The sequence below is a fragment of the Rhinolophus hipposideros genome (genome assembly GCF_964194185.1).
Source record: "Rhinolophus hipposideros genome assembly, chromosome: X".
NCBI classification, from domain to species: domain Eukaryota; kingdom Metazoa; phylum Chordata; class Mammalia; order Chiroptera; family Rhinolophidae; genus Rhinolophus; species Rhinolophus hipposideros.
Genome location: NC_138046.1, coordinates 117872083 through 117884466, shown reverse-complemented (window position 1 = coordinate 117884466; position 12384 = coordinate 117872083). Strand labels below are relative to the sequence as shown.

At 40.6% G+C, this 12384-nt stretch overlaps 1 protein-coding gene across 4 annotated transcripts in view; it reads right to left on the bottom strand.

Annotated features, from left to right (window-relative positions):
• The window catches only part of ASB11 (ankyrin repeat and SOCS box containing 11), a 26839-nt gene extending 14455 nt beyond the window's left edge, over positions 1-12384 (bottom strand). Inside the window, exons 1-2 of one of the 4 annotated variants that reach the window (XM_081043918.1) lie at positions 12174-12384; positions 3423-3502 (exon numbers count right to left, since the gene is read on the bottom strand). In XM_081043918.1, coding sequence (XP_080900044.1) covers positions 3423-3502; positions 12174-12354 — 261 coding nt within the window. In that variant the 5' untranslated portion in view covers positions 12355-12384. Of the gene's footprint in view, positions 1-3422; positions 3503-11123; positions 11344-12173 lie in introns of those variants that run through there. The other 3 variants (XM_081043919.1, XM_081043920.1, XM_081043921.1) reach the window with 3 other exon arrangements.

Sequence of the window (12384 nt, the reverse complement as noted above, 5' to 3'; positions counted from 1 at the left end):
TTGGGAGCGTGGGGTATCCTTGAATCTGGCTTGGGTAGTAAGAAAAAACTTCACAAATGAGGTAGTATTTAGCTAAGGCCTAAAGCATACAAAATGTCAGGCTAGTAAAGCAAAAAAAAGTACAGTTAAACCTTGAACAATACAGGGGTTAGGGACCCCAAGCCCCCCCCTCCACGCAGTCAAAAATCCATCTATAACTTTGGACTCCTCCAAAACTTAACCATAACAGCCTACTGTTGACGGGAAGCCTTACTGATAACATAAACAGTCAATTAACATATTTTGTATGTTACATGTATTACGTACTGTATTCTTACAATACAGTAAGCTAGAGAAAATGTTATTAAGGAAATCATAAGAGAAAATACATTTAAAGTACTGTAATCAGATTGGGAACAAAAGGATGACCCCCTCCCCGCCCCAGGCTTAAGAGAAGAAAGTAAAGTAGGTTGTGCTCCCAGAGTTGATGTCGGCCACAACTCCACTGTGTGCAGAGGTGTCTGCATACCAGGGTCTGGGACCAGGGGCTTCTCCTAACCCTATCTCCTTACCCAGGTGCAGCAGGGCCCAGTGCTACTATGTTTCCCCGAAAATAAGACCTAACCGGATCATCAGCTGTAATGTGTCTTTTGGAGCAAAAATTAATATCAGGCCCAGTATTATATTTTATATTATACGTTATATTGTATTGTACTATATAATATTATACCCGCTCTTGTATTATATAACACGAGGTCTTATATAATGTAATACCGGGTCTTATATTAATTTTTGCTCCAAAAGACGCATTAGAGCTGATGGTCCGGCTAGGCCTTATTTTCGAGGGAAACACAGTAACACACTCCCCCTCCCCACACTGCCGTGCTCCACCTTTCTCATCTTAGAGTCCAGGTGGCAGACAACAGGAGCAGCCCAGCTGCTGGCCATGTCTGACTTCATGCCCTGATTTTAACAACCCGGCCCTTACCATTTTGCCCCATGATTTCCACTTCCTATCTATGAAAGGGATTAGGTCCCTGGTTGATCCTTCCCAGCTGAGTTGTTTTTGATTCCTGCCTTGTAATTCACCTGCTGAAACTTCCCAAACCTAATGCATGACCCGGAACTCCAAACTCCGACCTAAGTAACCCACCATCTCCTGCCAGACCTTCGAGGTGTTCCCTGTCCCTTCATCTTAGGGTCTCTCTGTGCCTCCTCAGTTCTGTCCATTTTCGTGTCCTGAATATGGCATCGTTACTCTAGAGCGGTGCTATATATTTCAAGTTGCATATCTAATACAATCAGAAAAGTCTTTCCGTTTTTCTTTTCCCATATCTGATTTTCTTTTCAAGAAAAGAAAAACGGGCTAGTCCACAAGATGGCAGTACTGTGCTAGGGAAAAAACCCATTCGCGCAAACTTTCAGAATACCTGGAATTTTAGAAATGTGATGCTGCACAAGCCTGAAAGGCCATCTACAGTGAATCCCCTTCACGTTGCGTGAGAAAACAGAGAAGCAGAAAATTCCAATTATTAATAAGACTGGAGGCTCCCCAGGGGGCGGTGACAGGTAGCGTGATAATCAGGAGCTCCTGGTCCTCAGTGTAATGTTTTACTCAGCACACCACCTCATCTTAAGGTGAAACAAAGTAAACAATAAAATAGAATACATTTGACTACTGTGTCAGGGCAAAGAAGTGAGGGTGTACTTAGGGAAAGTTGAACTTCTGTATGAAGAATGCCCCTTATACATTGAAGCACACTATAGAAACCAGTGTGCATATGAAGTAGAGTTAAAAATAAAGACGTGCTCACTGTAATGTGTGTAACGCTGGACTGAACCCTGGACGAGAAAATGGAGGCTAGTGGGAAAACTGGTGTAATCCCAATCGTCTGGAGGTTAGCTAATGGCATTGTACCAGTGTTAATTGCTTATTTTTGACTGAAGAACTGCAGTTATGTAAGATGTTAACACTATGAGAAGCTGAGTGAAGGGTATACGGGAAGTCTGTACTATCTGTACAACATTTCTTTAAAATCATTCCAAAATTAAAATCCTATTAAAAATACTAATAAAAGGACTGAGGTGAGAGGCTGAGAGGGAGAAGGTGGAAGCAAGACTTTTCACTGTGGACCTTTTTATATCATTTTAATTTTTGAATTATGTGAATATATTACATATGAAAACAATCCAAACAAATGTAAAGTGCTTACAAACAAATAAGCAAGTGATAAAACCTATTTGATAATGTCTGGCAGCAATGTTTTTGTTTTGTTTGTACTTTCTTGAGAACTAACAATTCATAAAGGAGAGAAAATAAAGGCACACCTACACAAATAAAGAGCAGTGTGCCCAGCTGTTTAAATTGAAACTAGTAAGTCAGCCAGCGTCTGGTAGCTAGGATGTGGAAAAAAGATACAATGACTCACCTCTTCTATCCACACATAGATTTTAAAACAAAGTAAATGGAGTGTGTACACTTTCATTCCTTCACAAATATTTACTTGGCCGCCATTCATCGTTCAAGCTGCCAGGGATACAGTCATAAATTAAAATAAAGTAACTAAGACTTTAATAAGTCTTCCCAAAGGAGTAAGGTTACTTGTTTGTCAGCCTATATTCACTCTTGCAATATTGTATCAGTGGGGAAGGCAGCCTCTAAGATGGTTCCCTGTGAGCCCTGATTGCTGGTATTGGCTCACTTGTATTCTCCTCTCCCCTTGAGTGGATTTACTGACTCATAGCTAATGAAGAGAATATGGCAGAAGTGATGTCACTTTGGAGATTAGGTTATACTAAGACTTCCTTCTTAAGTACTCTCACGCTCTCTCTGGGGGATGAAATGCCATCTCACGATGCAGGCGCCACCCTGTGCAGAGGCCCGTGTAGCAAGTAACCGAAGTTGACCAACAACCACATGGGTGAGGTTGGAAGTAGATCCTCCCCCAGTCGAGGTAGGAGATGACTGCAGCCCTGGCTGATTACTTCACAGCTTGCAAGAGACTCGGAGCTACCCAGCTAACCTGTTCCTTGGCCCACAGAAACCATGAGAATCTAAGTGTTTGTTGTGTTTCAGCCACTAGGTTTTGAGGTGATTTGTTACATCGCAATAGCTGATTGCTGCACCTAAGGCACACTGGGAGAGTCTAAGGTGACTTAGTGTAACACAAATTTGAGGGCGCCCCCCCACCACACCCACAGGGAAACTATCTATGAAATAAAGGAAGGCCCAGAAGGGGAAGGATGGGACTGGGCAGAAAATGAGCCAGTCTCCCAAGAAAGGAGAGGCAGGAGAAACAAATAGTGAGCTGTAAGAGGACACATACACCTAGAATGGCCGTACTGGGGCCCAGCAAGCAAGACCTCTGCTACAGGCAAAGCTAATAAAGAAGGATGCTTGATTATATCATGAACACGAAGGATCAAGTCTTCCGTTTTCTTACCTGTGCAATTAAAGTTTTAAGGGCCAGTAAGCGCCCCTGGGCCGCAGCTTCATGAAGTGGGGATCGATCAGCCCAGCAGTCTGAAACACAAATCAAGCTCAGAGCCAAGGTCTGAAGTCTTCTTCAGCAGCTCGGTCATGCTGCCCACACAGTGTGAGAGATGGTTTGGAAGAAGAGGAGAGAAGCTTTTAACAAGCATCAGGCTCTCTTGTCAGCCCCTTTCAGGGTGACAAGTCACTAAGTATGCAGTCCATTAGCTTGGTGGTAGGTGAGGAGAGAGCACACAGACTGTCTCTGGCTTTTTGGAGCAGTTTTAATGAGCAATAGATGCAGTTCATATAAATACTGCCCAGTGCTTGAATCCATAGCTCTACATAAAGCAAAATGAAGGGCAAAGCTGGACAATGAGCATCCCTACTTTCATTTTTCCCCTGCCGCTCACCCTGACCCCTACCCTAAAGACTCAACATCCTATGCACCATGGAGGAGATTCTAGTAGGTTAGGGAAAATGATTTTGTTCTAAATTCCCTACGTAATTGCCTCTGTTTCAATTTGGTAAAGAAGCATAGCTATTATCAAAACGCAGAATGTCGTTTTTCAGACGGTATTATCCTCCAAAAGCTTCTCCCTAAACAGCTTTGTTGGGGGCAGTTGAGTGTGATGGCTAAGCCCGGGGCCAGTGAAGCCACACTGCCTCGGTTCGAGTGCCACCTTGACCACTTTCTCTGAAAAAAATGGGCAAGTTACTAAAATTACTTAAACTTCAATTTCCTGATCTGCAAAATGAGAGAGTAGCAATCTAGTATTTAGCAAGTGCTTGGGTCTCTAAGGAGGCCAATAAAACGCATCCATGATGGTAGGTGTACAATACAATTAAGTGTAATAATAAGTACATTTAGTAAGTCTATGCGCGTTCCAGGGAGCAACCTCAGAATTGCCTTAGGAACATATTTTTTCTTGTAGATGCTCATCAGCAAACAAGACTAACCAGCTTAAATGGACATTTCAGAAGTAACCCTCTATCAAACACACCAAACGGTAATCATCCATTTTGGAAGAAAACCTACTCTGGTTTGCAAAATCTGAGCATTCTTCAAATTATAACTGTGCTCTTCACACACTGAATAGCATGTACTACAGTTGGAATTTAACACAACCAACCTTTTTTAGGTGATCCTGATGTTATTAAGAATTCAGTTGTCCCCATACCGCAACCTTGGCAAAAACAGTCCCACCAAAGATGGAATTAGGTGGATTTGAAATAGCCTGAAGCCTCAAGGAGAGTGTGAAGTTTCCCAACTAATAAGAACCAGGGCTACAAACATTTCAGTAAGCTGTCTTCTTACACTGAAACTCAGTTTTGAACGTCATGTTACACATTGCTACTGTAATTTGATTCAACTTCGAAAAGTAATACATACATAACATCTCTTAAAACGTGTACATTTTTTGGAACTCCTCGTATACATACATACACACACACAAACACACACACACACAGAGTGCACTGAGAAAACCTAAACCAGGGCTCCTTGGAGAAATGCCTGATTTCAGGACTAGGCCAGGAAAAATACAAGATGGGCCTCAAACACCTTGCCAGAAAGTAAGGAAATGTTCAATGAATGATGGACAATGATGGGCAATATCAAAAAGACAGGGAAGCTGGCTTGAAGGGGTTTCCATTGGCCATATATGGGACAATCTGAGCATCAACATAAATGATGGTAAGAGATTAAATAATTTAATTCCTATTAAATAAAAGTCCTCACTGATATAAATGAATATATTATATAAACTGGGAGAAGAGAAAGCTCTTCCTTAGAGTAGAACTCCAACTTAGAAATGTAGAAATAGAATCTGACTCAAATTATCTCCCCACGAAATAATTACTAGTTATCAAGGGAACACAGGTAATTTTACAGTGGAACAAAATTGTAGACACCACCTTACCCAGGGGATCAAAGATAACATCAGAAGTGATGGAAACAAACTGGCAGAGTGCCATCTAATGGAATACATGAGCAATACCATGTACCATTGGCGGAAATGCAATGGAAAGAACACGCCATCGCTTCTGTCATATTCCTGCTCACAATGCATAACCTGAATCTAGTCATCAGGATACTGCAAACCAATTCAAGCTGAGGGCCCCTCCACAAAATAACTGTCCTATAACCAGTTCAAAGAGGGACTGAGGAACTGTTTCAGACTGAAGGAAGCTGACAAGACACACCATCTAAAGGCAACATGAGCCCCTGGATTGGATCCCTTTGCTATCAAGGAAATTATTAGGACAGCTGGGTAAACATGAATAGAGTCTGTGGGCAAAGAGAAGTAGGAATTCTTTGTACCACTCTTGTAACTTTTCTGTCATTGTGAAATTAGTTTCAAAATAAAAAACTGTATGCGTGTTTTCACCAGTGTTTTCATCCTCCTAATATGAATGTGCAATGCTTTTATAAGAGAAACAGATAAAATCTTTAAGATGAAAGTACACTGTGTTTGTATCTCCACTTGTCCCTGAGTCAGTTACAAGCTGGCGAGTGGAGTATTTGTAAATCTCTTGGATATTTATAATTTGCATAATGAGATAATGTATACATGTGGTCCTCGTCAGCTTTGGTTTTCTTCCAGTGCATCTCCATCTCATTTAATATGAAGCCTGCATCACATATGTTGCTGTCTCGCCTAATTGCTCCTGGAAATGGACGCAGGTACCCAGGTTGCGAGGACGGACTTCACCCACAGACGGCAACTCAGCATCCTGATCAACGTAAGAAGCAAACCCACAAACGTGGCTTTGTTATTCTTTTGTTCTGACAATAGCCAGTCATTCCAAGTCACCTAAAGGTACTGTAAGTATTTCGTTCAAAAATATAAGCTTTGGGGCCGGCCCGGTGGCGCAGGCGGTTAGAGCTCCATGCTCCTAACTCCGAAGGCTGCCGGTTCGATTCCCACATGGGCCAGTGGGCTCTCAACAAAAAAAAAAAAAAAAAAAAAAAAAGAAAAAAAAAAAAAGCTTTAAGTGGTAACTTGCTATGAACTTAGAATTAACTTGCCTCCAAGTAAGCTGTGACGTCCCCTTTCCTTCTGGGAAGCAGGAACCACATCTCCATCCTTTTCCTAGTAATTTCCTATCACTCATCAGTCCCATAAGATCTGCTCTGTACACACAACCTGGAGAGATCTCACAACCTAATGTGGAGAGAAGGAAGCCAGGCACAAGAGTGTGTGCTGATTCCTTTCTATAAAGTACAAAAAGGCCCAAATTCACACTGGGTGTCAGGAGTCCAAAGTACCTGGAGGAAGGGCAGGGGCTCACTGGCAGGGGGCCCAGTGGGGGCCATGCTGATAACGTGCAGTTTCTTGGGAGCTGGTAGCTGACTGTGTCTGCTTTGTGAAAATTAATCCAGCTGTTGCTTAGGATGTGTGCACTTGTCTGTGTTTACGTCCGATTTCAATACAGAGATTTAAACACTAGTAGCCTGCTGGGCAGTCCACTTTAAAGCTGTAATCTATACTCCTCTGCCCACTCCCAGGGCAGGGTAGGGGCCTCTCTGCCACCCGAGTGGCTAGAGGCTGGAGTGCGGTGTGTTCTTACACATGTCCCCACTTCCTTCTAGGTGCCAGCTCCTCTGGTGCCTTGGGAGTGGGGAGAAGTGAGAGGAAAGGGAAGATGTCTCCCCAGTTAACTGAAAGGAGACCAGTCCGGCTCCACAGCAGATCTCCCTCCTGGTCTGTGGCCTTGCCCTTCACACCAGGGTCACTCCGGGGCCCCTTTCCTATGCACTGGCATTTCACCACCTGTCCTCGTGTCTCCCATCAATGCAGCATCCTCTGATGCCCCCTACTCCCACCCCATGCTTCTAAAGTCGCAGCAAGCCTGTGGGGCCATCTTCCATTCCGCCAAGAAAGAGGAAATGGTGGGTTGTCCTGGGCCTCTCACTCACCACCCCACTGCTTTCCAATTCTCTTTTCTATCTGAGTAGCGCAGGGGGCAGTTCAGCAAGTTGCCTAAGCAGGCTTCCAATGTGAGAATGAAATATCCCGGGTCCCCTCCTTTCAGGCGCCCCTTATCTAAACTTGCATTTCTCCTGGAGCCCCCATCCCTTGGCTTTGAAGAGAAGGGGGAAGAGCCTTGCTTCATGAATTGGAATACCCCCAAATGCATGACAACCCCCTCGCCCCACAAGAAGAGATCTCACTTCTAGGACGTGGCAGAAAAAAACTGAAATCCAAGGTTTGAGACCTCAGAACACATGCTGTTCTGGTTTTAAGCACTACTGGTGTTTAAATTCTGCCGGTCCTCACGCTAGATTTACTTGTCTGGAGTGCTTTGCTATATCTACCTTCTCTCTATAGATAATGTGAAATGAATCTATTGTATCGCCTTAAATGTAGAAATCATTTTTGTTTCCCAACTGGAAACAAAACCACTCTGAAGGAGTCACACTGTTTCTAGTCACACTGTTTTCCAGAACTTGCTTTGAAGGACCTTGAAGAGCTTTCACACAAAACCCTTTCCCAGAAAACTGCGAAGGTGGGCTCTCCTGTTTTTCTACTCTTATTCCTGACACGCAGTCTCTCACTTTTATCATTCTCGTTTTGCAAATTGGAGCTAATTATGAGAAATTAAGGATAAAAGTTATTTGGCAGCTAGGGAGTTTTTCCATTTCTTTCAAGAAATATGCAACCAAGCTCTCCAAATAAATGAATGCTTAAGTAGGAATCAGTCGGTCTCTTCCAAGGCTGTCTATTTTTAGTTATTTGGCAGACTGCCTGTGTCACAGGGCCGCGAGCACATTATAAAGATAGTTTACTCTACAAATATGTTTACTTGTTCCTGATGAGGTGTACGGAAAATGTTCAAGTATTTTTTCATTCCCACCTTTGACTTTTTCTCAGAATACGATTTATATCTCTACTTCTCAGAATCTCTGAATAACAATTTCATGACAACTTAGAAAACCATAGATTTCAATAACAAAACTGGTTCAGATGGAATACAGCTGTCTGAATTTCAAGTATTCAAGATAAAAATCAATTATTATTTTTAAATTGTTTTGCAATTTTTATCCTTCCTAATTCCAACAAGTATTCGAGATTACAGGTTTATTATTATTTTTAAAACAACCTAACTGGTTTTAATCTCTAGTACACATGGAACAATCGTTATTCTCTTTAGTCAAGTTCTAAAATCATATAAAGCAATATCTTCTCTTGAAGCACGTATCAAAGAAAAGAAAATTCAAAAGGAATTTCAATTTTGAACCAAAACACCATCAAGGGTCTAGCAGAATTAATGATATTTTAAGCAACAAAGGTAATTGTAAAACACCGCATTATAATCCATTTCCCGAGATATCTAAAATATTATAATAAAATTGAGTTAAAATGTATACTCCCTAGAACACCCAGCTCTGGTCAGATGAACCCCACCTAGTCAATGAACATCTTTTTGTAATGTATTAAAAAGAAGGTTCCTTTGAACCCATCAGGAGCAGGAGAGCTGAGCTAGGTGACAGATGGGGCCCCTACTAAGGAGTGGTTGTCCCAACCCGGGAAAGCCAGCTGGCACCTTTGATATGTAACCACTCAGAGGATGGTTGGGCCAAGGCTGAGGAAACGACCAGCAAAACTGCACAAGAGTAGAAGGCTAGGTAGAAGATTAGGCAAGAATGTACCAAAGGCAGGAAAATCTGTCCAAAAGGGCAGGATAGGAAAAATGAGTCAGGACAATGAGTCAGGCAGAGGTGGGGCCATCAAATCAAGGTCAGTCCTTTGAATTCAGAGCAACAAGGACAACGGATTTTAAGCATAACACTCAGAATAGAATCAATCTTTTAGACTTAGCTTAAAATAGCCCTTTTGAAAAAAGAAAAGTGGGGAGGGGTACAATAGTTCCACAATCTCCTATCTGCCATTGTAAAATCCCCCAAATTCTGAAAACCAAGTTTTTCACCAAGGTTGATGCAAACCCCTTTGGCAGCAAACCATGGCCAGGATTCTGGTTAAGCAATTTATTATTTTTAATTTGTATTTTTGCTTAGTGTGAATATTTCTATGTTCACTACAGAAATGTCAAAATGTTTGATTCTGGGAGGCAGCTCTGGGTCCTGCTGGGAGTGCAATGTAATATACAGTATATACCCTGTGTAATCTTACTACTATCCCCCCAAATTCCGGAATCCTGAAACACATCTGGTCCAAGGGTTGTGAAAGCAGATTATCAACCTGTCGCTACACTTTATTTTTATCACGTTTGATAACCAAGTCACTGTACTGAATACAGCTCCAATTCTGGCCCAATTAGCAAAGGTCGAAAAATCACACACCACATCTCTCAGGAGAGATAGCGCCTGCATAAAAATCTATGGGCTGAAGGTGGGATCCAGTGATCGGTCGGGTGCTCTAGATGTAATGCCAAGGGCCAATAACAATGTTTCAAACTTAAAAATATACATGTGTAATATTGACAAACCACACAGACCAGCCTGAAAAAAATCAAAATAACAATAAGCCAACCACAGCTTAACTCAATTCCGATGAGCTCTCTACAAATGCAGTAATTTAAACCACAAACACATATTGAATGATACATTCCAGAATATGAAATCCCAGAAAAAAAAAATCTTTCCCAAAAGATTTTACAGGCAGAAAATGATACTTAATAAGGGATAAGATGCTAAGTGCTGCTTCCAAAAGAAACAATGCCACGACCAATGACAGGCTAAACTCTGCTTTGGGTCAGTTTTTACTGCCCTCCCCTTGTCTTGGACAGTGCTGACGATAGTTTACAGGAACATAATATGTTATTGGAATCAAGAAACTTAACCTTGAGCTAAGACTTTTCTAAGCCAATTAGCTAACTTACTGGTTAAATGCCACATATTTTCCCAACAAACATTTGACCAATGAACAGCAAAGGTAATTTCTGGTTTAAGTTGAACACTTACACAAAATTTTGTTCTTGATTTTTAATACATCTGGCTTTAAGTATATAGTATCTAACTCCTAACAGTATCACAAGAAAACACACTGCTAGAATCATGTGAAAACCACTGTTTCTGGCATGTTACTTCCTACATTATTACAGAAAGCCCTATATATCAAATACACACACACACACACACCCGCACACACGCACACACACACACACACACACACACGTGCATATATATAGGAAGGAAATGAAACTGAGAAATTACATGCACTATTCTCCCTGCTGCCTCCTGTTAATAACTGAAAAACACATTTTTTACTTTATTATACCATGCTACTTGCAAATTAAATGAATATTATCCTAGGAGCATAAACAAATAAAGATATTTGAGCTAAAGAATGAATGCTCCATTTAAGAGATTTGTATTATGGCTCCAGACTTAAACCATGGATTTTGACTACTATAAAACCTTTTTAAGAGTGTATTTAACTTAAGGGCCACAGAGACAAAAATAATGCACACGAGCAACAGAAAACATTTTAACACTCTTGCCAACATAGAGTTTGTTGGACTTTACCTAATATAAACCATGAGCATAATGTATCTATGAGAACAACAAAACTGTGTTACTGAAACATTTAAAAGCCCCTGCCCAGATTTATAAATTAAATTAGAAAACAGCTTTTCAGATCATGCTTAACTTGACACTAAAAAAAAAGTTGTTTGTTTGTTTTTTTAACCAGTCTAAGCAACATACCTCCCTGAAATGTGTGACAAATGTAATCCCCAAAAGAAACCTCTTTCCACACTCCGGGCCTTCTGACACTTCCTGAAACGTCAAGATTCTTCTCATTTTCCCCAGTTAATTGAAGCATTCTGATGCTTCGTCTTTGGAGGTCTTACTTCCTTGGATAAGACTGCTGTTATCTAGTGTCTTCAAAGTCGTCTAGTGTGTTCGAATCACATAGCATCAGTTTATTTTGAAAGAGAATCCTGGATGCAAATTGAAATGGATACCAGATAAAGAATGATGTAATCCTGGAGCAACTATGAACATTAAAAACACATCGGGAAATTCTGAACTGTTTATGAATAAATACTCCTCTATTAAGTGACAATCCCAGCAGTGACAAGGATATCTGACTCAATTCGTTTTGCAGCATCTCACCGCAATTAAGGTGAATCATTTCTTGAAAGAAATGGAGACTAAATTTACAAAGCATAAGACTTTAAAATGTTTTACCCAAATGCTGGCATTTCTTATTACAATAACCTTTGTTTGCAGTGCTTTGCATGGTGCCATGTACAAATGGGTTTAGTGAAGGGTTTTTCCTAACAGTGACAAGCGGCTAATCAATTTGAATTGCAAATGACAGCACAAAAATAAATATAGCATGCCACGTGTGCTGCTTTAAATTAAATGTACTGGCCATTCTATTTCCTGAGGATATTCTCAGTCTTGTTAGAATGCACTGTTCAAATTTGATTAAAAATTGTAAAAGACAATAATCCTACATAAGTAATATTTTGGTTAGCTAAAATGAGGTTTCTCAGAATAGTCTCAGAAAGCCACTTCTTTATTTACTTCTTAAATGTTAACAGAACTACTAACTTGCAAAAAAAAAATAAGGCTGAAAATCCTTCACAAATTGGTGCAGTCAATACCATTTGCTACTTTAAATAATTTTTTTTAAACCACCCACTCAAAGCCAAAGTATATATAAAATCTGCCTTCTAGAAATATTCACATGAATTATCCAGGAGGTTTTAAAAAAAATGTATTGGGAACAACTTCATGTATTTTTACCTGAAATTCCACCATAGATCTCTTCTGCTATCCTTGCCGCTTCTTTTCTATTTCCTTTGACGATATAGAAATGTGTTAAGAGAGCCAAAAAAACTTTAATTAAAAGCTTGAAGAAAAGAAAAGTAGCAAACATTGTAATAAAAATGTTTTTAAAGCCATAGAAAACAGGACCATCTTCCATTTTGGCTTGTACTCTGTACAGGTTCTCGGG